The 27,192-nt window shown below is 37.8% G+C and overlaps 2 protein-coding genes across 3 annotated transcripts in view; one reads left to right on the top strand and one right to left on the bottom strand.

The window, feature by feature from the left end:
- LOC134857153 (Bardet-Biedl syndrome 7 protein homolog) overlaps nt 1-27,192 on the bottom strand; it is a 159,762-nt gene that overhangs the window by 67,973 nt on the left and 64,597 nt on the right. The window contains exon 1 of one of the 2 annotated variants that reach the window (XM_063873529.1): nt 13,545-13,554. The exons of the other annotated variant lie outside the window; for it this stretch is intronic. The gene's annotated coding sequence lies outside the window, so the exon portion shown is untranslated. Of the gene's footprint in view, nt 1-13,544; nt 13,555-27,192 lie in introns of those variants that run through there. 2 annotated transcript variants of the gene reach the window in all.
- LOC134857154 (lysine--tRNA ligase-like) lies at nt 6,243-26,099 on the top strand. Its single transcript, XM_063873531.1, has 12 exons — nt 6,243-6,255; nt 15,954-16,122; nt 16,204-16,333; nt 16,404-16,572; nt 16,690-16,866; nt 16,947-17,050; nt 22,682-23,090; nt 23,415-23,588; nt 23,994-24,079; nt 24,143-24,228; nt 25,154-25,424; nt 25,816-26,099. The coding sequence occupies exons 2-12, from the start codon at nt 16,004-16,006 to the stop codon at nt 25,915-25,917; spliced, it is 1,827 nt and encodes a 608-aa protein (XP_063729601.1). The 5' UTR covers nt 6,243-6,255; nt 15,954-16,003; the 3' UTR covers nt 25,918-26,099.

The following is a 27,192-nucleotide window of genomic DNA, read 5'->3' as shown; positions in this document are numbered from 1 at the left end:
TACAATAATAGGTTTAGCGCCTGTAATTATCAGTGAAGAGTTTTCTTCAATTATACTATGTCTGCAAATGAAAATCGAAATTCATTGCTAATAAAACTCTAAATATAAAAGTTTGTGTTGGTTTTTGCCGTACGACCATGAAACTTATGGGTAAGTTCCGGTGTACTCGTATATCGTCTCTTGTCCGAGGTCTTCTTCCAATACCGGGGAATTCTCGTATTGTTCGGAATGATGGCTCTGATCTATTGAGTCGTAGAGACATTTCAATTAAATTATTATCGCGTAACATTTTTGTGAAATTTTGTCTAAGTCTAATCTATTTTTAGTTAGTTCTAAGCTATTTTATTCCTTAAGGTCTTATTCGAGACTTATGGTCGCACCAGATGAGTTGGGATGGTTCTCTAACTCATAGAGTAATTTCAGATAGGGTACACCGTCTGCTCGTCACGCTATCTTATTTTCGGCCGGATAGATTCGTGCAACTTCTTAGTCTAATACCAATCTTAATCTTACTCTTATATTTCTTAGTCTCAATAGATCTAGAGTATACTGGTTTGTTACGAGTTGGTCTCTTGGAAAAGTCAACTAAGTTGTAAGTTAAATTCAGAATGCTCCGGTGCTGAAATTACAAGTAATTTCAGCACTTACAAATAAGTGGGTTGTTAGTTAGATGGAGTGTGATTGGTTAGTCTTCAATATTTTATAGGGATAAAATATCTAACTTATAACCAATAATAATGTATATTTTGGATCAGGTTCCACTATACAATGAAGTCAAAGGATGATATCAAAACTCAGGTTATCATGATTGATATCATCATAAAAATTTCCGAAAAACAACAAATGAAGTACAGGTTTTGCAAACCGTTCGAAAAACGACAAAAGTTCAAATACCGAATAGAATTAAAACTAAGATCTGAAAAAATGTGATATATCGAAAATTATCTGATTTTGATCATTCTCATTATCGCCCTAACTAATCAGAAAAAAGCTAGTTGTTTTGTAACTATGTTGATGTTCCGTTTGAGTATCTCTTATTTAGTAGTAGTAAGGGCTAATGGCAGGGGCATAATTAAGGGGGGGGGGGGCGGGGTGCGGATGCCCTCTTCTTAGTGTTTCGACCCCTACCGCCCCTACCCCGTTGTACTATTTTGATAAATCCATTTTTGGTGACGAACCATAAGATTTTTTCTAAGGGCGCCTTGGGCCTTGGGCGCAAATATATACTAATTTTGAAGGAGGAGCGTGCGCCAAAAAAAAACGGGATTTTTGGTCAAAGTTGTCCAAAAATTGCCTAAAAACGCTTTTTTTGGCCTGTTTTTCAACATTTTGCCTGCCGCGCATTAAAATTCGACCAAAACAGGGTGTTTTTAGTGATTTGGAAGCGCTCGGAAAATCAATTTGGTCGACCTGCAAATCCCCCCTCGAGAAAATTCTAGATCCGCCCCTGGCTAATGGCGTAGCATTTTCAGTTTCATTTCCTTATCATGACCCATTTTTTAACCTAATATTGTTTTTTGCAACATGTACTGCATTCGCATTGGTCACAATCATAAAAAAGTAGGCTTCTCCGTCTTTTATAGCATTTGAAAGATCATATCCAAATATAAGAATCAAAACTAGCCAAAGAATGGATGCTTGAGCACACTGCTAGAAAACTGAAAAAAAGGAGATTCGCGGTGCCACTTTCTGTTCCCGAGCGGAGATGTAGCCGACAATGGAAAGTTTGTCTCCATTAAAAAGTTTTGATTTCAATATTGGAGAATTTGAAGAAAAGATCTTTTCAAATCGAAGCTTAACATTCAATGCTCTGATATTTATATATATATTTTTTTACTGTTCCGTTGCAGAAAATGTCTCACGGATTAGAAAGCCTTGAAAAAATCATATTGTAGCGCATCACGAGGCCAAACTGTTCACTGGATAGGCGCAGAATTTTGTGTCTGTATGTTCCTGGACTCCAGAGACAAGTCGTTAAACATATTCCAAAATGTAAGTGGACTCCACATACAAAATTCAATGGTTTCCGCGTACAAATACTTGTAACGTAAGTTTTGTCGGCACATTGGTTTTGTTGCGGATTCCGCAACGAGCGAATATTAATAGTTGATCCGGATTCCGCACATTTAAGCAGATTCCGCAAATGTAAGTTGATTCAACAAATTTATGCGGATTCAGCTTACAATTTGCAGAATTCGCTTGCAATTTGCGGATTCCGCGTACATTTGCGGAATCCGCAACAAAATCAATGCGCCGAAAAAACTTACGTTACTGGTATTTCTACGCTTAAGTTTACTTAATACGATTATTATTATTTGTTCATGGGTTCCACAAACTGATTCTGGATTCCACACATTTTGTTGCGGATTCCGGAAAATTGCCTGTTTTTAGAGCAGTTTTGAGCTATAAAGTGTTTCAACTGTTTGTCCGTGGAGTCCAAAACAGCAGAGAATATCAAAGAAAAATAGCAGTATTGCTGAGTCCGGTTTCAATTCCGGTTTCACGGTAAATCTGGTTTTACCTGTTGCACAATCCGCTTTCAGTTCACAATCACTGGAGCGGATCTAGAGTTTTCTCGAATGGGGGCGGATTTAGGTTGACCAAATTGATTGTCCGAGCTCTCCAAAAGCACTAAAAATCCCTGTTCTGGCCAAAAATTTTGCGCCGCAGGCATAGTTTTGAAAACACAGGCCAAAAAGGCGTTTTTACGCGCTTTCGAAAAATTTAGGATTCGTCAGCCAAAAATGCACATCTCAAAAAAGTTCAAGATGAGGACCTTTTGGGTCGGCAGGGGCTCGAATCCCTGAGGGGGGAGAAGAGCGTCCAATCCCCCCCCCCCACTAAATCTGCCCCTGTATTGGAGAATAATAATATCAGGATCAAGGGTGCCAAACAGAGTTCTTGTACAAGAATTAACGAAGTACCGCCCAGGCTGACTTTTCAATATCGAGGAAATCACAGTCAGTCATTGCAATGAAATTTGGTAATATCACTGTGCCGCAAATAAAGTTGACACCGCTGAATTTTAAAATACGCAAGCCATCTTCAAAATCAATTTTTTGGGTAGAAGTAGCAATCGAAGTGTTGTACAACATAGAATTTTCTAATTGAACGTTTGTTAAAACAATTTCCCATGGTCTCACAAAAAATGGTATATTGAATGCTTGACAAAATTTTTCAAAATTTATGCCAATAAAATCAAGAAAAGCGTACGAAAAAGTAATCTTTTTGGTAGAAAATTTTTTTCACGGCTTTCTTTGTGTGTTTGTTCACATCAGTAAAGGTAATTCTAGCCATATTTTGTTTCAATTTCATTTCTAGGAGAAAGATGAATCTTTCGTTTTTTCGTTAAAAGTCAAGAAAAACCTGGATTGTCATTGGCATACCGAGGACTTACAAACTTTAGACAAAAATGATTTTTGTTAATTCCAATACCTTTTTCATTTTAAAAAATGAATTCATTATGAGTCCATTTAATATAATAATTTCATTGGAATCTGTTTTATGATAAATTATTTCAGTTTTTCTTATTATCTGTTAGATCCATCTAGTGACGTACAAAGCGTGTTTCAAATGCCACCGAATTAAAATTTGCTGCTAATCAGCAACAAACCCCATCAAACTAAAACTTCATTTTGTTTTAATCCTGAAAATGGTTTATCAAAAGTTTTTTTCAAGCCTTGAAACAAGTTAGAAAAAGAAGCTTTTTATTCAACAAGCATTTTTAAAAAACACTTACAGCAGTTGTTTCTCTTATCCTGCTATCAACAATTATTCAATTTTGAAGAGGATATCAAAGTTTCAATTAAACCTAGCAAACGAAACACAAGAAAACCAATCATAATTTTTTGCCAGGCTCCTTACACTTGAAAATATTTGAAACAAAACACAAGGAAGTGATAAATCATTTTGACGATCTTGTCTTATCAATTCTCGAATTGTGGTGCTTGTAAGATCGTGATGGAGAGATCACTCTTAACTTTGCAAAGGATTTTTTTTGGGTCTAGTTGTGTTTGCTTTTCATATTGGTTTGATTTGAACTTAGAATTTAAAATCTTTTGATTTTTGCGTTTAACTGTGTCTGCTGTACAGATGATCAGCATTAACTGAGTCTCAATTGTATTTTAAAAATAAGACATTAAGTGAGATAATGATTACTCAATTCAAGTTGATATAGAAAAAAGCTTCAAATAGGATAGAATTTCACACAAACTCTCAACACAAGTAATAATTGTAGTGTTAGAAAAAAAAATTACGAAAAGACTGATTCTAAGATTGGTTTCCTCTGCAATTTTTTTGGGATCTATCAAAGTTTTTAATCCAAAAAAAAACTATTTTTACTTTGGCCAAAATTAAGGACGCAGTTGTGCTTGCATTTAATAATGCTTGACTTAAAGATGGAAATGAAAAATCTTCTGATTTTTGTGTTTTAACAACGTCTGCTGTGGCAAAAGATCATCATCAAATGTACTTCTCCTGAATTTTGTAATTTTGGCAAAAAAATGAGATAATGATTTTCATGAGTTTTTGTAATAATTTCTCAACAAAAATGTCTAGATAAAAAAAAGTAAACATTAATTCTTAAAATTATTTCCCTGGCTTCTTTTTTGAATCTAAGAAAATCTTCTGACACAGCCTCATAGAATAGTAATGCGAAAAAACAACTATCTCAAGTTAGCCAGCAGAAGCAAGCGCACCAGTGCCAGTACGTGTTTTCAATTGAACCTACCAAAACACTCAAAGAAGTCTATTCCAATTAGGCTGAGGAAAAAGGGAGTAAGTCAAGGAACATTTCTTGGTTAATTTTTTCCTAAAAAAAGGGTTTCTTCCACCGATACCCGGTCGTCGACCACTGGCGTCACCCTTGATGGCGTCACCCTTGATGGCGTCATCTTATTCGTGACAAGCAGTTTGGTGATAGTTGAATTTCGCGCCGCTTCTCTCTGTTTTGAAGGTCTTTCCTACTCCATCTTCAATTCTCTCAGTGTAGTCCCTGGTCTGCTGACTGTGACCTTAGTCGCTTCAGCATGCGCGTGTCAGGAAGTCAACACAATCTTGCATCACATTTGAAGCCGTGTTAACCATTCTGACAGTACCAAACTGATAGGAGGAGCCGCCATCCATATTTACAGGTATCTAGTTTTCATGGGTCGAACTGTTGAACCTCAATTGGGATAAAAAAATTATCAACTTCTTCGTTATCATCATCATTTTACGGAGTATCAATCTCGTCACTAGTTCCTGCTACCATGGTAAATGAGAAAATATTCTCCAGATTTTTTTCACTCGTTCCGAGAACGAAGAAGACGTTAGCTCTTCACCGCCGTTTTTTCAATCGAAAAAATAAACAGTTCCGACATTTTTCCTCGATCGAGGGTTCCGGTTGAAGTAGCAAAATCCTGTTCCTGTTCTACTGGAGTAGATTCACTTTCTAGTAGCCTGGTCACGTTTCCCTTGGTTTCACGTTCCGTAGATCCCCATCATGAGCGGGGCTTAGATTTACTTCTACTTGCAATGTCGTTCGAGACATTTTGACTCCTCTTTTCCACCATTTTGCCTGAAATTTTCTTCCCTCTCGTGTTCTGAGCCTCCTGGGTTCTTTTCACAAAAGGTACTTCAACGTATTCCTTTTTTATCTTGGTGTAAGCTTCCTAATTTTTTCTAGACTCATCATAAACTATTACTAGTCATTGCTCACTCACTTAATGCGCTTGCACTAGTTTTGTTGTCTAACAACAAATTATGATAAAACAACACAATAATGTTCTAAAGTTTAAACTAACAAGCATACATGAATCTGATCAGATTATCACAGTAAAACGTATCCTCAATTTATACACCTTAATGAAAAATGTTTTATCAGATAAATTACTAGTACAGCCGGATGACGTCAAAAAACCTAAAAGATAGTTTACTCACTATCCAATTGGGAAAAATAAAAAATTTCAATTGGAAAAAAGAGAAAAGGAAAAGATGTATCTGCGTTGCGGTCCGTCTGTCGCATTTTGGTTGTCGAACTGGCTTTTAAAGAAAGAGCTCACCCTGTTTAGTGGCGCACAAAACAGACAAAATTTGAACTTATCTTTCTCTCAAGTGGGTGTCTACTACACCTACCGAGTTTTTTTTAACTATCTGCGTTTGAATTGCCCGAGCCAGACCAACTTAAACTCTCAGGACAGCCTTTCCTCCAAAAGAAGTCAGCATCGCTTTCTATCCAAATTTATTCAAAATCGCGTTTCTTTTAACTTATTAAATTAAATTCGCGAATCTCAGGGCTTAGATTTGTATCGCTTTTTTTTGCTGTCTTGTTTTTAATGCAAGTCACCAGTGCAATCACTGATTTCTCGTCTTTTTCTTATGCCTATTTGTCCTTATATCTTAATATACATCCAGCTAATTTCAACTTATTATCCTGTTTTCGTAACGTGCGTATTAGGAATCCTGCGGTTACGTTTGTCAAATTGAGACTCTTCCGGATCGGCGTTCAGGGTAACTCGATCCCTCCGGATTGGTACCCATCCGAGTTGACAAAATCAAAAGCCTTCCAAATTGGGACCCTAAAGAGTAAGCAAAACTGGGACCCTTCCGACTTGGCAAAATTGGGACCCATCCGAGTTGGCAAAAACAGGACCCTTCCAGACTGGCGAAATGAGAACCCTTCTGGATTGGCAAAATTAGGACCCTTCTGGATTGGCAAAATTGGGATCCTTCGGAGTTGGCAAAATTGGGATCCCTCCGAGTTGGCAAAACTAGGACCCTTCCGGCTTAGTAAAATTAGATCTCTTCCGAATTGACAAAATTGGGACCATACCGGATTGGCAAAAATGGTACTCTATCCGAGCTGACAAAATTTTGAACCTTCCGGATTGTGACCCTTCCGAGTTGGAAAAATTGAGACTTTTCGGAGTTGGCAAAATTGGAACCCTTCCGAGTTGGCAAAAAAAACGACCCTTCCGGTTTGGCAAAATTAGATCCCTTCAAAAAATGGGACCATTCCGGATAGGCAAAATTGATACACTACCGAGTTGACAAAAATTAAAACCTTCCAGATTTTGACCCTTTCGAGTTGGCAAAATAAGGACCCTTCCTAGATGGCAAAAATAGGACCCTTCTGGATTGGCATAATTAGAACCCTTCCGGTTGGCAACATTGGGACCCCTCCGGATTGGTAAAATTGAGAACCTTCAGGAATGGCAACATTGGGACCCTTCCGGATTGGCAAAATTGGGACCCTTCCGGAATGGCAAAAATAGGACCCCTCCAGATTGATGAAAATGGGATCCTTCCGGATTGGTGAAAATAGGACCCTTGCGAGTTGGCAAAAATAGGACCCTTCCGGTTTGGCAAAAGTCGATCCATTCCGAATTGGCAAGATTGGGACCACTCCGGATTGGCAAACTGGTAACCTACCGGGTTGACAGAATTTTGAACCTTCCGGATTGGGAACCTTCCGGGTTTGCAAAACTGGGACCCTTCCGGATTGACAAAAACATGACCACTCCGGATTGGCAAATTGGTAACCTACCGGGTTGACAGAATTTTGAACCTTCCGGATTGGGAACCTTCCGGGTTTGCAAAACTGGGACCCTTCCGGATTGGCAAAAACATGACCACTCCGGATTGGCAAAATTTGTACCCTTGCGAGTTGGCAAAAATAGGACACTTCCGTTTCCGTAAAATTAGACCACTTCCGAATTTACAAAAATGGGACCATTACGGTTTGGCAAAATTGATATCCTACCGAGTTGACATAAGTTCGAACCTTCTGGGTTGGGACCCTGCGGAGTTGGCAAAAAGGGGACCCTTCCGAGATGGCAAAAGTAGGAGCCTTCTGGATTGGCATGATTAGAACCCTTCCGGGTTGGCAACAATGGGATACTTCCGGATTGGCAAAGTTGAGATCCTTCAGGATTGGCAAATTTGGGACCCTTCCGTATTGACAAAACTGGGACCCTTCCGGATTGGCAAAAAAATGACCAGTTCGAATTGGCAAAATTGGTACCCTTCCGGATTAGCAAAACTGGGATCCTTCCAGATTGTCAAAACTATGACCCTCGCGAATTGGGAAGCTTCTGAATACGGTCTTAGACTTCGATCATGCAAATTTATCTAACTAGGAAAGGTTCTTTTTTAAATTGGACCTCTCCGGATTGAAGCTAAGCTGCTTATTGTACAATTTCCCTTATTTGGGAGGGGTCAATTAACAAACCTACTTTCAACATGCTTTCAAGGTTCCCTAACCCTTGATTATTGTCGAGAATAACCTAAAACTACTATATCGAACCTTTGCTACGGTTTGGTAGGTGTATTAAGGCTTTCCAAAAAAAAGTTTGATCCAGGAAGGTTCTACCATCATAACTGGTCTTTTCACTATAAACAGCCTAAAATTTTTTTTTAGTTTTCCCGAAAAACTATTAGCTCACGTTTAAGTTTTTTTTCTGATCTACAGATACTAAACCCAACTGGATCGGTCCACTGGCTCTCAAGTTATAGAGCGAAACGTATTTGGTCCAAACACAAAAGTTTTCAAACGTGGAGGTTCCGCCTAATTTTTCCGGAACTCTTGTCCAATTGACCTAAAAATTATTCCGAGCTCAAAAGGCGTAGACAATTCTGTTTCGATAAAAAAAACAATCAAAAACGTTTCAGTTAAAACGATTGGCTGAAACAAATGCAAATTGGATTGAATAACACACTCAATCCCACTTGTTAAGTTCGATTGCACTGGAACCAGGTAGGTTACCATTAAACGGATTCTACCAGTCGACTCACTAGTGTAGGTTAACCGAACAACATTTTCAATCGCACTAACTACAAACTTTCGAAATTTTTTATATTTTGCGGCGTTTTTGTTTTTTTCCAAATTTCGCGAGAATTGGATCTAGATACTTAATTTGCTCTAACAATGTCAAGTCTAAATTCAACCGGTTCCTCCAGTTAAATTGGTTGTTTTTAATTGTAACTCACTAATTTAGTGCTTTTTTCCGTTCCAAAAAATATGGACATCTCAAAAATCGCGTTTTGCGGGGAGATCAAACTAATCATTACTTTGACCTTAAAAACCGGTTTGTTTACAGTCTCTTTGATTGAAAAACGAAATAGAATATTAAGTAGTACTAATCGTATTATAACCCTCTCGATCCGTTCAATAATTGAATTAAGGTGCTTAACTCGGAAATCCGCAACTCGGTGACTGGTCACTGCAGTGCAGTCATGGTTGTGCCCCATTCAGTCTCATATTGTACTTTCTGTACGGAAAATGATACCCAACAATTGAAAGTTTTTGTGCTCGTGACCCTTCCTGCTCCTGAACTGCTGGATCGGTCTTCTACTCCAATCAGTTGACCCTTCCAGGTTGAAAGCAAACTGGCATTATTGTGCTTAAAGACTTAAGCAACCCTTCAGTACAGTCACAACAAAAAAGCAGCAGGTTGACCGTAACGATCTGAATTGATATAAATGCCTCTAACCAGATTATATCTATCAACTTCAAACAGGAAATTCAGATCGCATCTCGTCTGGGGAATTTTCTCTTCTAATTTTATGTTTTTTTTTCACTGTTTTGGTTCTTTTTCGGTTACGTTTTTAAATTTTTTAAGGTGCCATACAAGTTTTGTTTGATTTCTTGTCATTTTTGGTCAAATATTGCTTTTCGAATGACGGGACGTCTCGTCCCCGATTCTTTACGGTACGTGAATTTGCGGTCTCAACAAGATTAAAAGCTAAATCGGGAAATCCGGAAATCTTTCGCATTCCGAACCACCCCTACTGCTCTTGATTGAGAGACTTAATTAGAGTATGCACTCGGCGCGAAGTCCTTTGCTTAATGGGTTTGCCGATCATGATTTCAGAAATAACATCCAGGAGCACCAAAAATACATATGTAACCTTCACCAGGAAGTACATACCGACGGAGAGAAAATCTAGCTTATAAAACGACTGGCTAGCGTCTAATGAGAGCCCTACGTAATTTAACCGTCTCTGCCATAGTCTCAAATAAAATTGTCACGTGTCTTTACTTCTGAATGAAACTTTAAAAGTCAACATATCAGTCCAAACTGATCCTTTCTAGTTCGTTCCTTTCTTCCAATACGCACGTTAAACATCAAAATCAACACACCGTACATTCAAACTCTTAGAACTAATTTTCGTTAGTAACATGCGTTTTCGGGGTCCTTCTGTTCAAATAATACAGTGTCCAACAAAAACTTGAAGAGATTACTTGAGCTTCCAACACTGTTTTTAACGAAGTTCGCGTGTTTTCCTTATTTGGAGACCCAGCCATGGGGACGTGACTATTTTGAGAGTGTAATAGTAATTTATAAAGTAGCATTCAAGCTGTTACACGATCTCACTATCCCATGTCCTAATGGATCCCATTTAGCTCCTACAGATTGAGGTTCAAAAACACAAGAGGTAGTGTCTCTGACCCTTGAGCCAATGGTTAATGAGTCTATTTCTCTTAACCTCATATGTGACTTAACTGGACGACTGTTACAGCTGAATGCAGAAGAAGCATCTCGTGCGTATTTAATTCAACAGTCTATTGTAGAATTCAGTCTCGACCATTTGATGCAGATCTTGTTTATATGGCGAAAAGCCTTAGCTAATCATATTCTGTCAGAATGGTGTTCACTCAGCCACGTGGTGATCTGCCGATCAACAGTTAACACAGGATCTGTGCTGGTGCATATTTTCTTTAGGTTTTTACCATAATAACTTTTAGCTTTTGTGCGGCGCCACCTGGATAGTTTTTTTTCAGTCAAACAAAAAAAAATGCTTAAACACGCCGCAACACAAACTTCTTTCCCATTTTTCAGATGGTCGGAACAATTAGTGTGGGAAATGACTATAAGAGGCAATGCCTGACTTCCATTATAAACTTGACTTGATTTGTGCCAGTCGGTCATATCTGGAAGTTTGCCTTGTTTTGGGATAAAAAGTAATTTTTCAAAAATTCGTATTGTCCCTGTCATGCTCAGGTTACTCGCGACAACTGAAAGTACAACATAAATTGGATCAGAAGATTCGAGTTATAATTGCGGTAAAGTCGACGAAAATCACGAGAATAAAATTGCTATTCGCATTTTTTTCAGAATCTTCAGTACGAGTAGGGTTGAATTTTTCCTGATAGAGAGGATCGAGAGTTCAAGAAAAGAAGTGCAATTGATTGGGCGAGAGTGAAACTTGACTAGGAAGGTGGACAGCCGAACTGCTCAATGGTCCAGGACATAAAATTTCTTGAGCAAAATTTATTTCCTTCAAACTTAATCTAGAGTTGCTTTTTTACTTTGAGTTACCTAGTTCTAGAGTCGCGTCACTATGTGAGTACCTAATTTAAATTTCTTGAGTGCATTTTATGTGATTATGTTGAGATAAGGCGAGTTTTAGGTTGATCCATCTGAAATGGATCAAAGTTCTACTGTCCATTAAAAACTAACGGTATACCATTTCTAGAGTGGGGTATTTTGGTAGTAGCCTTTAAGCTGTAACACGGTGTGTAGTCTCATGTCGCAGGTGAACCGAATTGGCTCCGACTGAATGAGGTACAAAAATACAAGATAGAGTAGTAGTAGTAGTAGTAGTAGTAGTAGTAGTAGTAGTAATATGAATTCTGTGGTTCACACAAGGGGTTTGGACCCCGTCAGTTTCTCGTTTAATAAAACAGGTCTATTTCTGCACTTATCGCTCTCATTGTATTGCTCGAATTTCGACCAGACGATTTTTAACAGTCGTTGTTTCCAGCCAATCCCTTGTCTTAAATCGATTTTTAACACATTCGCAAGTCAACAGGTTTGGTACATTAAGTTCTGTTCGCATTTGGCTTTCCTTGGACGTCTCACCTGAAACAAAGTTGCGCGCGAGAACTCAGTGTAAATTAGTATGTCTAGATTACATGCCTCACAACGTCCTAAAATCACAACATGCCTCACAATTCCTAAAATCAACGTCCACAACTATTAACGCAAATCCATTTTACTGCTCTTCGCTGAATCATCTCTATTTTGGACATTACGTACTTATTTAAACCAAAACACGGACTTGCGTAAAGAATCACGGGGATTATCATGGATTTGAACAAATTCAGTTTTGATACTCTGTTTAAATTCGATATGTTTCGTTCGATCGCGAAAAAAGTTTTATTTGCTTTTAAGACTGCTTTGTCAATGTGTAGATTCCAGCGAAATCTCAAATCCAAAGCCCGTAACAAACTGAGTGCCCAAAGGCAGCATCCTCGGGCCATTGTTTTTCCTAATTTTTATTAATGAATTGCCTTCTCTTTGTCAAAATATCACCCTTTTACTTTTCGCCGATGAAGCAAAACTCATCAGCCTAGGTTTAGCTAAAGAAGAATTTCAAAATGAACTTGATGTGATATACAACTGGAAAGTTCAAAATAATATGCCATTCAATGTTGATAAATGCACCCACGCGAGCTTTACTAAAAGCTCAAACAAATTTTGCTTCAACAATACGGAAATTAAATTAGTGGACACTCAGAAAAATATAGGGGTTATAATTTCAATGTCATTTGAAATTATAACCACTATATCATTCTGAGTGTCCACTAATTTAATTTCCGTATTGTTGAAGCAAATTTGTTTGAATTTTTTGTAAAGCTCACGTGGGTGCGTTTATCCACATTGAATGGCATATGATTTTGAACTTTCCTGTTGTATATCACATTAAGTTCATTTTGAAATTCTTCCTTAGCTAAACTTAGGCTAATGAATTTTGCTCCATCGGCGAAAAACAAAGGGGTGACATTTTGGCAAAGAGAAGGCAAGTCATTAATAAAAATGAGCAAAAACAATGGCCCGATAATGGTGCCTTGGGGCACTCCGCTTGTTACGGGCTTTGGATCTGAGATTTCGCTATTCACTTTGACAGATTGGGACCTGTTTGATAGATAAGATTTCAATAATTTGATCAAATTTCTACCTACTCGGTTTTTGAAAACGGTCTCCATATTATTCGCTTCGTCCTGACTCTTTTAGGCTATCTGTAAGAAAGTTAATAGCTGTAAGACCGTTGATTTATTCTTCCGAAACCCATGTTGTGAACTATGAAACATAGGTGATAGATGTTCGTATAATCTCCTAAATATTATACGCTCTATCATTTTTGAAACTATACAAAGAAGGGAGACGGGTCTATAAATTTCAATGTCACTTTTATTGTCTTTTTTATGAATTGGGCTGATTATAGCTACTTTCCAGTAGTCTGGAAAACGCCTAGTTTGAATAGTTTTAGAAAATATTTGATAGATAGAATGAGATAGAGATGCTTGGACGAAAAATGTCAAAAGTAATTCTGCCTTTAAATGATCGGTATCGGTGGTCTCAATTTTGTACTTCAGTATACTTGGTAAGCTTGACTTATGAAAAGCTTTAGAGTATTTAAAAAGTTTTCCCATTGATCGCTCTGACGCAAGAGACTGTTCACAATCGGCTTTGTTCATTTCGGCGTTCGTTTCTGTCTGTTCACTTAAGTGCAAACTTTTGAATGAGACTCGGTATATTTCTTTCGAGCTGTATGTAAACATTTAATAAGATTCGAAGTCGATTGACTTATCCCGGGCGGCAAGGATGATCTATGTTTAGTGCGCTTTGGAACACACTTTTTAATAAGCGAGGATAACCAGTTATACCAATGATTTAGTATCACATTACATTTGATCAACAGTAATTGCTCATTGAGTAAATCGAAATCACCGTTGCATAACTAAATAGGGATTCTTTAATAAATTTACGACGCATAGGATGCGATAACTCTACGTTGAAAGAGATTTCGACCGGATAATGGTTAGAAAGTTTTCCCAATTTATCGTTACTGTCTATAGTATAAACATCTGATACATGGATTTTATTGCTGGTGAAGATCAAATCGAGAGTACCAGTTGAGGCAGTAAACATAAATTTTGATGAACTTCAAGATTCTCTATTTCTTCCAAAAATGATATTTCGGTTTCTCTAATTAATGACATGTTGCACCAATCTATTGAGGGGTAATAAACAAATCACAGTTCTTCCGCAATTTATTTAATGTCTTCAAACATGTTAATTATTTTACTTGGTTTCAGAGCATATTTGCTGTTTGCAGGCGGTAGATAACAAGAGACAACAAGCAATTTCCGTTTATCTAGCTTAATTTAGCATGCTACTGACGCTCCGTTGGTATAAAAACTAAAATTTGCAGCTTCTAACATTAAGCCTGACCTTACGCCAATTAATGTTCCACCGTGAGATGTTGATTGCAGCGAAGATTTTCTGTTTGATAGAAAACAGTTGTAATTTCGAAGAAAAATCTCGGATTCGCGGATTTCAATTGTAAGCCATGTTTCAGACAGGCAAATAGAATCAAAGTTCTTTAAAATTATTCTGTTCGGAAAAATTTGTCTTCTTTCTAGTTTGAATAAACTTCTACATTGTAACATAGTGCTCTTAATTCTCCGGTTTTATTTGGTAGTCATTCAGTGCAATTTACTGCTTGGTTTTATTATTTCTGATTTTTATATCCTTTGCTCCGTTTCCGCTTTTGAGTAGTTCGCGTCTTTTCTCTACAACAAGTTTCGGTCCCTTTCTTGGTCATCTCTTTTTTAAGGATTTTGATAGAAAAATTGAGTATTTGTTTCCCTCGATGTTTGGCTCAAAATTTTTCAACATGGTTGCACACGCAAATAATCTATCTGCCGTAATAACATTTCAAAACTTCACCAAAATTTGTCTGGGTTTTTTATTAGTTGCGTTAAATTTTCCGAGTTCGCGGAAAGGGGAAATTTCCTCTTTATTTGCACCGAGAAGTTCCATTGTATCGCTTATCATTTTTCATGTTCAAAAATTTTGCTGTCAGTACTCATGCTAATTTCCGGCATATCACTAAACCGCAATTCTTGAGATATATCGGAACTAGATTTAACGACACTAGACTACTTAGCTTCCAGTTGGGGAGGAGAAGGATTGCATGTAGGCCGCGATTTCATGATCTCCAGTGACTCTTTGATGTCCTCAATGTCTTTTGACAGATCGCCCACATCCACAGTAGATTTTGCACGAATATCAGCACTTAGGCACCAATTGCACAGAAACTTTACATTTGCGGTCCTCTCCAGAAATTTGAAGATATCATGAGAGTATCCCATACACGAGCTATGCGTCCACTTTTCGCAGCCCTCGCACATCAGCCAGTTCTCCCCCGCTGACTTGGAATACATAGTGCAACACTCTTGATTTTTAGAGGTCAATCTTGTCCTCGTCGTAGCACCAGACATTTAATATGAAAAAGACTATGTAATAGTGTCCCTGACCCTTGAGCCAATGGTTATAGGGCCTATTTTTCTTAGCCTCATATGTGACTTAAATAGGCGACTGCTACACTCAACTTGACTCAAAATATCAAGTTTTTCTCGGCATTGGTACAGTTTCGAATTGAATAATTGTGACACAATTAGAAACAACAAGAAAGTGATAACGAAGAAGGCCAGCCTCGAATTGCGAAAAAACTTTTTCACCATTAGATCAGCTACAGATTGGAATATGTTGCCAGGAGAAGTAATTGACTCGCAGACCTTGAACGCTTTCAAGAACAACCTGGACATATATTGGAAGAAAAGCGGAATTGATAAACTTGAGACGAATTGATAGAAAAAGAGTACATCAAGAGCTGATCGATAGAGGCGACAAAAACGCCTAAAAGATCAGAAAACAATTGAACTGAACTGAACAATTTGTTGAAATTTTTAAATGTTCGAATCTCGACCTAAAAACCTTTAATCGACCCTTTCTGATTTTTTGGTACCTGAATTATTTGCGTGAGAAAAAAGCTAAAGCACACCGTAACACGAGCTTTTCGAATGGTGCTCATCAAAAATTCATCATAATTCTAAACAAGTACCTGCGATGTTTTGGACGAAGATTGCATATTTGATTCTGTGTCCATGGTATACTATTTTCAGATGCGCATTGTAGCCATTTAATAACTGCTTTATAGGTTGTGACAATTGATGCTGAAAGCCCTGATTACAACTAGACCTTTGCGTTGTCAGAATATCATCAAGTTTTCTTGTTTACCTGTGCTGAGATATAAAATGAGCGCTGCAGAAGGAGAAACGATCAGTAAAAAGTATTGTTTTGAAATATAATGAATGAAGTAATGTTTTGAAGTTTTAATTTGTGATCTCCGCTTATTTTTTTCTTTTGACAGTGAGCTTAAAAGGCGACAGAAGGCAGAAAAGAAGGCCAAAGAAAAAGAATTGAAGGCCACAGATGACAACGCTAATACTGGAACTAATGCACCATCAAATACAATATCGGAGGCTGATTTGGATCCTAATGTAATTTACGCTCAGTTCCACCTGTAATTGCTTTGCTTAATTTAGTTCTGAGACTCGGTTGTTCTTTCAGCAATATTTCGAGATGCGGTCAGCGTCTATTCAAAGACTGAAAGCAACAAGTAACAGGAACCCTTATCCTCACAAGTTCAATGTGGAAGTTTCTCTGAAAAACTTTATTAAAAATTTCAGTTCGGTCGAAAATGGACAAGTCGACGAGTCAATTGTTACGTCGGTTGCAGGTATGTTCCGCAATTTTTAAGATTCTATCCACTCAGTTCAATAAGAAACCATTTGATTCCAATTTGGGACATTTTTTTGCTATGATCACTTTATTGGATCATCGTAATTTTTTAAAGGCAGGATTCATTCAAAAAGAGCATCTGGGAAGAAGTTGATCTTTTACGATTTACGGGCGGAAGCGGTCAAGATCCAGATAATGGCTAATGATAAATACTACAAGAGCAGCGAGGAGTTCGAACAAGACGTAGACACACTTCATCGAGGCGATATTGTCGGAGTGACAGGTCATCCAGGTAAGGCATAATTCTACTCGAATTATTCGAGCCTAAGTTCTAAAAATTTGTGAAATTTTGAATTTGCATATTGTTCCTAGGGCGAACAAAGTTGGGTGAACTCAGCATAGTTCCCAAGAAAATTACCCTTCTTAGTCCGTGCCTACACATGTTACCTCATTTGCATTTTGGCGTCAAAGATAAGGTAAACTTCTAGATTCATTCGTCCAAGCCGTCTGAAGTTTCGGTAAATAATTACCCTTGCGATAAGAAAGGGTATTGTAATCGGGTATTATACTTTTTCTCCGAAAATAACTCTGCTCACATAATGATCAAATGTTAATCAGTATAATGCTTACAATGGTTAATGCAGGATTAACGCTGCAGGGTTAATTAGTAGAACGGTTACTGCATTTTGGCTGCATATGTCTTGTGTACGTTAATAATAGCAAAATAATTTTTATTGGATTTGAATTTTTTTGGTTGATTTCGGTACACGTCGGTCGGCTTTAATTCTGTCGGCCAATTTCCCTATTTCTTTTAATTTTTTTGTTTGTCTAAATCTAAATCATTATCATAAGCCCTCCGAATAAAATAAGGAAATGTATCATGAAAAATTGTTAATTTTTTTGAGTTTTAAAAAAATCGTTCTATATCTATCTATCTATACTGTTTCTTTAAAATGCATGTGACAAGTATCTCACCATATTTAAACTTATTAATTTTTGCACGTTCAACGAAAGTGTTTTTACCCGTTAGAGCTACATCGTATAATGCAATGCTTAAGAATTTTTTCGATTTTCCAGTTTATGAAGGCTAGGCCAATTGAAAAGCCCGAATCTAAGGCTGTAGGTAGAATGCCAGCATGGGAGGAAAGGAAGGCAGTGTAGTGTTAAGGTTGGATTCATCTTGTAACAGACGTTTTTCGTCATAGCGTTTTATTTCGCCAAGTTTTAAATAAGCAACCCTATGATGGGATGCTATCAGGGTTGTCCCAGGGGTTGCGGAATTGGCCTCCAATTATGAATACATAAATTTTTTTAGTTTCTAAGATTTGACGTTCATCATTTTTGATTTCATGAATATCTAATAATTTGAAATTTTCAACCATATAGTTGGGTGCTGTCAAGGTCAGGGTGATCACTTGGTCTGTAATTACAGACCGGTCTGTAAAGTCTGTAAAAAGTTTTTTTTTTTTTTACATTGGTCTGTATTTTATTGCTGGGCAAAGTTTTCATTGACATTCTGCTTTAATCAGGGTTCCTACCAATGTTAAATATGTTTCAGATATGCCATGTGTCTTCTCTCAGCAGATGCGAGAAAAATACCGATGGGCTGCGGCTGTGCCCGGTCGGCCGGAACAGGCAAAGTGCTCGTTAGACGGGAAGTTGATCAGTGTGCGCAATGGTGCGATTCAGTTGGGGCAACATGAGAAGTCCCAAATTCTTCTGAATCAGATGTCTGCAGCAAGCCATCTTTATAAGGAATCTGAGAAGCAGCGCATGAAAGAGGAAGACAAATTGAAAGTGAAAAGCAACGAGTTGCGTCGACAAATTGGTATTTACCAACGGAGATCGTCAAAGTCCTCAAGCGCGAACTGTCAGAAACAGAAAAAGAATTGGCAGAAGCCGAAAAAGTCCTTCAAAATATCAAGGAGACTCAATGGACTCAAAGGGGTTTCAATTCACCTCCAAATATGACTGCCCAAAACCTTATATTTTTGAGATATGCCGTTTTTTACAATTCGTCTGAACTTTCGTCTCAAATCTAAGTTTTAAATTGGATTTTAAAATGCATCATTAATTTTGAAATTCTCAGCTCCATGATGGGGTTTTGTCAAGGTAATCTTGGAAGGTTTATATCTAGCTTTCATTTTGACAGCCATCAAGCCAATTTTTCATGAATCGACTTATTATTTAGCCAATCATCCATCTAACTATCCATCCACCCAAAAAGCCATCCATCCCTCGTTGAGCCATTCATCTGATCAGCCATCTATCCTGCTAATCGCCTGTCAATCATCCATCTACACAGCCAGACATCCAAGCCGTCTGAAGTTTCGGTAAATAATTACCCTTGCGATAAGAAAGGGTATTGTAATCGGGTATTATACTTTTTCTCCGAAAATAACTCTGCTCACATAATGATCAAATGTTAATCAGTATAATGCTTACAATGGTTAATGCAGGATTAACGCTGCAGGGTTAATTAGTAGAACGGTTACTGCATTTTGGCTGCATATGTCTTGTGTACGTTAATAATAGCAAAATAATTTTTATTGGATTTGAATTTTTTTGGTTGATTTCGGTACACGTCGGTCGGCTTTAATTCTGTCGGCCAATTTCCCTATTTCTTTTAATTTTTTGTTTGTCTAAATCTAAATCATTATCATAAGCCCTCCGAATAAAATAAGGAAATGTATCATGAAAAATTGTTAATTTTTTTGAGTTTTAAAAAAATCGTTCTATATCTATCTATCTATACTGTTTCTTTAAAATGCATGTGACAAGTATCTCACCATATTTAAACTTATTAATTTTTGCACGTTCAACGAAAGAATTTTTACCCGTTAGAGCTACATCGTATAATGCAATGCTTAAGAATTTTTTCGATTTTCCAGTTTATGAAGGCTAGGCCAATTGAAAAGCCCGAATCTAAGGCTGTAGGTAGAATGCCAGCATGGGAGGAAAGGAAGGCAGTGTAGTGTTAAGGTTGGATTCATCTTGTAACAGACGTTTTTCGTCATAGCGTTTTATTTCGCCAAGTTTTAAATAAGCAACCCTATGATGGGATGCTATCAGGGTTGTCCCAGGGGTTGCGGAATTGGCCTCCAATTATGAATACATAAATTTTTTTAGTTTCTAAGATTTGACGTTCATCATTTTTGATTTCATGAATATCTAATAATTTGAAATTTTCAACCATATAGTTGGGTGCTGTCAAGGTCAGGGTGATCACTTGGTCTGTAATTACAGACCGGTCTGTAAAGTCTGTAAAAAGTTTTTTTTTTTTTTCATTGGTCTGTATTTTATTGCTGGGCAAAGTTTTCATTGACATTCTGCTTTAATCAGGGTTCCTACCAATGTTAAATATGTTTCAGATATGCCATGTGTCTTCTCTCAGCAGATGCGAGAAAAATACCGATGGGCTGCGGCTGTGCCCGGTCGGCCGGAACAGGCAAAGTGCTCGTTAGACGGGAAGTTGATCAGTGTGCGCAATGGTGCGATTCAGTTGGGGCAACATGAGAAGTCCCAAATTCTTCTGAATCAGATGTCTGCAGCAAGCCATCTTTATAAGGAATCTGAGAAGCAGCGCATGAAAGAGGAAGACAAATTGAAAGTGAAAAGCAACGAGTTGCGTCGACAAATTGGTATTTACCAACGGAGATCGTCAAAGTCCTCAAGCGCGAACTGTCAGAAACAGAAAAAGAATTGGCAGAAGCCGAAAAAGTCCTTCAAAATATCAAGGAGACTCAATGGACTCAAAGGGGTTTCAATTCACCTCCAAATATGACTGCCCAAAACCTTATATTTTTGAGATATGCCGTTTTTTACAATTCGTCTGAACTTTCGTCTCAAATCTAAGTTTTAAATTGGATTTTAAAATGCATCATTAATTTTGAAATTCTCAGCTCCATGATGGGGTTTTGTCAAGGTAATCTCGGAAGGTTTATATCTAGCTTTCATTTTGACAGCCATCAAGCCAATTTTTCATGAATCGACTTATTATTTAGCCAATCATCCATCTAACTATCCATCCACCCAAAAAGCCATCCATCCCTCGTTGAGCCATTCATCTGATCAGCCATCTATCCTGCTAATCGCCTGTCAACCACCCAATCATCCATCTACACAGCCAGACATCCATCCACCCAGGTAGCCATCACTCATTCTATATATTACTCCAACCAGTCATCAAGCCATCCATTCATTCAGCTGTCCGCCATCCATGCATCCATCGATATCTTCACGCGTCTAACCCATCTCCATTCTTCCATGCAATCGGTCATCGATCAAGCCACCATCCATCTAGCCATCGATTGATCCATCGAACCACCATCCATCTAGCCATCGATTGATCCATCGAACCAGCTATATATCTATCTTGCCATCTGCCCGCCCCTCTGTCCGTCCCTCCAACCATCCATGAAGCCATCCATCTATTTAGCCATTCATCTATCCTGCCTTCCATCCGTCCATCAATTCAGCCATGCATCTACCAATCTAGATCTCCACCCATCGTGCCACCTTGTCATCCATCCAACAATCCTCCATCTCAGCCAGCCAGCAATCATCCGGCAGTCCATCCATCAATCTAGCCGTCAATGCATCCCATCATTCATCCATATACGATCTAGCCATTCTTCCACCTAGCCATCTCTCCATCCAACAAGCCAGCCATCTTATCATTTAGCGACCCAGTCAGCCATATATCCAGCCACAAATCTGTCCGGCACTCAACCCATCAGTCATCCATCCATCATCCATCCTCTCATCAATTTAGCCATCCATTCAACCCGTCATCCAGAAAGCCATCCATGCATTCAGACAATCATCGTTCGATGCAGCCATCAATTAAGCTATCCCTCCCTTCAACCATCCATCTAGCCATCTATATATACAGCTATCCATGCGTCCATCCAGCTATCCATTCGTTCATTCGTCCAGCCACCTATACAACCAGCTAAGCATCCCTCTATTCAACCCTTTTTTTAAACGATGAACGTTGCCAATTATTAGGTGCAGTTTTATCTGCAGTGGGCCTGCTAGTTGAAAAATCATTTTCCTGCTTAGTTTATTTATCAAAATTAATTAAAATTTAATCAACTATCCAGCGCAACTGGTGTAGAGGTAACACATACACTTGAGACAAAGGCTTGTTGTCCTACTCGACCAGGACCTGTTTTCTTTTCTCTCAAATGAAGAACTTTCCTGCTTTTTGCGCTATCGTCCGTCTTGGTTTGGTTTGAGTTGTACGGATTCCTTTTGAAGATTCAGCTTTTTTCTTTTTCTGAATGATTTTAGTGTAAGTAATTGAAGTAAAATATTTCGAAAAGTTTTGTTTTGTCGATCAATGAGCACTTAAACATCACATGCGGTTTTTCTTCTTGCAATTAGCATTATCGTCTTGTTACATTTGCTGTTCCGATGCAAATATAACGTTGTAGTCCTTTTTGGCATTTTGCCAGACAAATTTATTTGTTTTCCCGAAAAATTGTCTAATTTTTTTTCAGACACCCTGATACAAATTTATGAAATGTTAGTAAATCTATGTTTTCCCGAAACTATCTTTTTTTTCAAATTTTTTCACTTAACGGTTTTGTCTCAATTTCTGTCTGCTAGTTTGTGCTATGTGTTGTATCGCAATTTTTCTGCTTCATGGTTGTCGACTTAAACTCTTGTTGGTTTAGTTTTCGAATTTGGTATACCACCTTGAATTTACCACATAGGAAGCACTCATGGGCATTATGTGGTTAGAACTTTTCGGTTGATTTTCATCTTCATCGCTATTTGCTTTAGTTTTGCTTCCTGCTAATATTTTGTTTCCTGCAAATTTGCTGCTATATTTTTCTTGATCGATAAGACTCTGGCTCCATATTTCGAATGCTCAAACTCAACCCCAAAAGGACCGCTTAAGAAATTTAAATATAATCGTGAAATAGTGATTTTTCGTTTTGTTTTTAATTTTTCTGTTTTTCTAGTTCTTTTCTCAATTTTTTCTTTACTCGAAGTCATCTTTGCTACTTATTCAGCGTTATGCTGTTTTAATCCTATACTTGTTGTATCGCAACTGGTGCAAAGCTCAGCTTCGCCTTTGTGTTAATGTTGTGTTTTAGGAAACTAGGTTCAGACAAAGATATTTAGACTTGATCATCAACGAATCTGTGCGAGACGTTTTTATAACTCGAACAAAAATCATTTCTTACGTCAGGAACTTCCTGGACAACATGGGATTTCTAGAAGTGGAAACTCCCCTCATGAACATGATTGCGGGTGGCGCAACAGCTAAGCCTTTCGTAACACACCACAACGACCTGCACATGAATCTGTTCATGCGAGTCGCCCCCGAGTTGTACCTGAAGATGTTGGTAGTGGGTGGCTTCGATAGAGTTTATGAGATTGGACGTCAATTTAGAAATGAAGGTATCGATATGACTCATAATCCCGAATTCACTACCTGTGAGTTCTATATGGCCTACGCGGATTATGAAGATCTAATGAAGATGACAGAGCAACTTCTACATGGTTTGTTTCATGAATTTTTTTGTGGTATTTTTTTAAATTGCCGATTGATTGCTGATTTTTTTTCTGTTATTTTGTTCAAATTTAAAGACGTTGGACGATTTTGTGGAGATTCTGTTTCGGATAGAATTACATAATTTGCTCAAATTCTGCTTGCTTCAATTCTGTCCTTTAGAAATGAATAAAAAACGGAAGTAAAGTCCAAAGTTACCTCTTCTTCAGCCTAATGTTTTTTTTTAATTTGTAGTTGCTGCTGAATGGGATGCTGTAATGAGTATAGTTGACACTAATCTGTAAAATTTCTATCCATCTGTTTATTTTCTATAGGTCTAGTGAAAGCTTTGTTTGGCAAGTCGACAGTGTCCTACTACCCAGAGGGAGAAGAGATGGGGCCGAAGGAAGTAGATTTCACGCCTCCCTTCAAAAGAGTTCACATCATCCGAGACCTGGAGAAGATCCTAGGTGTCACTTTTCCTGATGCCACCACTTTCCACACTGAAGGTATTAGAAATCAGGGAAAAGATTAGGCCTACTTTAGTTTTGAATGCAGCTAGCGTGAATTCGCCCTCGCTTGCATAAGCAGATACACAAGAGAAAAGAATCGAAAATACTACCATTTCAGTGTTTCTTGAGTCTGGTTTGTCTCCCTCCCGATTTGAGCACAATGGTACTCCAGATAAAAATTGTACATCCCTTGTCCAATAAAGGTTTGAGTAAAAGTGAATTGTAAGTTAAAATATTAATCTAACCTATTAATAACATTTTACCTGGAGGAAATCTGAAAGTTTTTGTATTTCTTTGAAAAAATTTGTATTTATTTTTGCTCTATTGAAATCAAAGGGTGATGTGACTAAATAATTGTCAGCTTGTGTTAAAAATCATTACTATGGAATCTTTTTTTTGTAGAGGCGCGTAAGTGTTTGGATGATATCTGCGTGATGCGAGAAGTTGATTGCAGCAACCCTAGAACCACCGCTAGATTGCTGGACAAGGTTAGAAGCATTAACGTTTGATTCAAGTTTGGTTTTTTGAGAGTTGAATGGTTCAATTTTTAGCTAGTCGGTGAGTATCTGGAACCTTCCTTCGTCAATCCTACCTTCCTTTTGGGTCATCCACATGTCATGTCACCATTGGCCAAATGGTAAGTTATACTCGAATTGATAGACTTGGAGCTATAATCTAAAAACAGAATATATTGAATACGAACTATGGAGAAATGAGAAAAATGGAGTGCACATCAACATCATCCTGTTGTGGTGTTAATGTTTTTAGAAAAGAGTGTAAATGTAATTGCAACAAAATACTTCGTCTAAAGATATTGATAGCGCAAAAAAGTTCAACCGATAAGTTGGGATGAGAGTTTTTCAGTGAAATAATTTTGGCTAATGATCCCCTTCCTGTTTTCGCGATTCTCTTGCGACCGTTTTGGAACGCCCCTACTGCTAAAACTACCCGCATTGAGTTCCAGGGCTATCGGAACATCAGTTGCTCATCCAAAGGCGTAGAGTTTTACAAAACTGTTGGTAACCCTGCAAGAAACAATCCAGATGATTAAATTGAAAAATAGTTTGCTACAAAATATAATTATGCCAAATAACAATATAAAAAACTTATGAACTAATATTTTAAGCGGGATCTTGGTAAGTATTTTCCCCCTTTTAGACCTTGTTAACTATTCCCCCACCCCCCCCCCCCCCCCCTATGCATATGTATTATTTTTGACAACCATTTCTGTATAAAATATGCATTTCAAAAATGTCATCAATTAAATGGGTTTTCATTTTAGCGCGTTCGTATTTGTATTACTCACTATTTATATAATACCTACGTAAAAAATTTTAATTATATTTATTTTCTGAAAAATGTCTTAAGCTATATTGAAAGTTTGGCCGCCAAAGTTGAGTTTCGGAAAATCGAAATAGGGGGGGAGTATGATAGTTAACAAGATCCTTTAAGCGGACTAAACTAAGAGTTTTGTCAATATATTTTATTGAGAGTTGTGACATTTTCCTACCCCTCGCAAATGGTTCTCTCGTAACACGAAATAATCGTTTTGTTTTAACCAGGCACCGTTCCGAACCTGGGCTGACTGAACGATTCGAACTATTCGTGCTGGGCAAAGAACTATGCAATGCTTACACTGAGTTGAATGACCCAGTAGTGCAACGAGAGAGGTTTGAGGAGCAGGCAAAACAGAAGGACGCAGGAGATGACGAGGCGCAGTTGGTGGACGAGAACTTCTGCACTTCGCTGGAGTACGGACTCCCCCCGACTGCGGGGTGGGGACTGGGAATAGACCGACTCACTATGTTCCTTACAAATCAGAACAACATCAAAGTATGTCGGGCTCTTTTTCCTTTCCTCCCACCTCACATCAGCATCAATTTTATGGAGAAACAAAGGCACGAGCTTTTAAATGCTTGAAATTGCATAATTAGTTGCTAATTTTGGTGATAATTGGATTCTGGACGTAAGTTTTACAAGTAAAAGCTCGCAGGCGAGGTTAGGAAAGGAAAAACAGAGCATTGAGTTTTCTTTAAAATGCAGGAGCCATGGCTGAGATACTGCAAGTTAAAGCTCAATATCGGCATTAGAGCATTTAAATGATCAAAGCATGGTTAATATCAAGCGTTAGAAAATATTAATCATTCTGTTGAACTAGTTCCCCAAAATAGTGTACTTCGCAAATAAATGAGGATTCAGATGCATGATAAACGTTTTGTTTCAGGAAGTGCTCTTGTTCCCAGCTATGAAGCCGGAGCAAGCCTCGACCTCTGAGCAGAACGGAACTGCAGTTGAAGGCGCCATTGGAGATGCAAAAGGAAAATGATGGACAGAATGTGAACTCAATGACTAACTGCTGTTGTTGTTTGTTTCGTACTTGCAGCTTTTCGTCTAATATGATTTACGATTGAAATGTTGATAAAGGTTATGATGGTAGTGGATTGAGATTGGCAGATTATTGAGTACGAACATGACTTCAATACAGCCACTTGCAAAACATTTTCTTGAATACCTGTGTCGAAGAAGGAGTAAGAAGCAGATCAATTTTTGGGTCTATTTGTTTTTACCCTAATAAGTTTAAGTTGACCTGTGTTATACAACTGCATTGCTATCTGACAAACCTTTCAGTCACTCTTTTTGTTGTTGCGTTAATAAGGTTGAAATATAGCAAAACCGGCATTATCCGATGAAACCGAAACGCGTTGCGTCAACTTGAAAAGTTTTTCTCTTTATTCAGACTTATATAGGACGCAATTTTTTTTTCGTTTTTTTTTCTGGAAAAGTCTTCAAATTTGTTCAAGCTCAAATGTACTTTTTCTTGTTTTGACTTTGAAGTTCAGTTCATTCCATTTCCACTATCGAAAAGGAAAAGTGAAAAACGCGATATACTTCTAGTTTCGAAAGAGGAATTTACTTTTCAGATTTCCCTGCGAAATAAAAAATTAACTTATTGATCCAGTTTTATCATGTTATAATTAGTAACAAAAAGTTCGGACACACAACTAATTAAAATGAGCAATCATTGTTTTCGACGCTTTTTTGCATGCAAAATCGGAAGCCGAACAACCTTGAGTGTCTTGCCAGACTAAATGCGAGATCGTCAATTAACCGATGATTATGCTAGCCTAGTTTTTGAATACTCCGACGAACATCCAGATTTTACTATACAATCGTTTGAGGCTTCGGATGCAATTGCCCGCCGTGGCTATAGAGTTTGAGCGAAACTCGGAACTACTTAACAATCTCCCTCCTTATTGTATCTACTAAAAAATCACCCCTATAAATAAAAACAGTAAACTCGCATTAAACCATTTTCTGTATACTCAGTTTTGCTGCATTCTGATTGGTCGAAAAATCGCTGCAAGTAATTTAATTAACAAACTCCTCCCTTTTCTTGAATTTTTTTAAGTAGATCCCGAAACTGCTTTATGAACTTTCGACTTTGTTTATTTCAATTTTATTTTCCGTTGATGTCTAGACAGATGCTCTTCTTAATTAATTTTGTCTGTCCGAACTTTGTACAACTCTTTGTAGGTTAGTTTTATCAAAAAAAAGTGTCAATCATTAATTGTTTTACCTATTCGAAGAGTTTCAAGGACAT

This window comes from Symsagittifera roscoffensis, chromosome 1 (assembly GCF_963678635.1).
Source record: "Symsagittifera roscoffensis chromosome 1, txSymRosc1.1, whole genome shotgun sequence".
Classification (NCBI taxonomy): domain Eukaryota; kingdom Metazoa; phylum Xenacoelomorpha; order Acoela; family Convolutidae; genus Symsagittifera; species Symsagittifera roscoffensis.
This window is presented reverse-complemented; position numbering and strand designations above follow the sequence as displayed.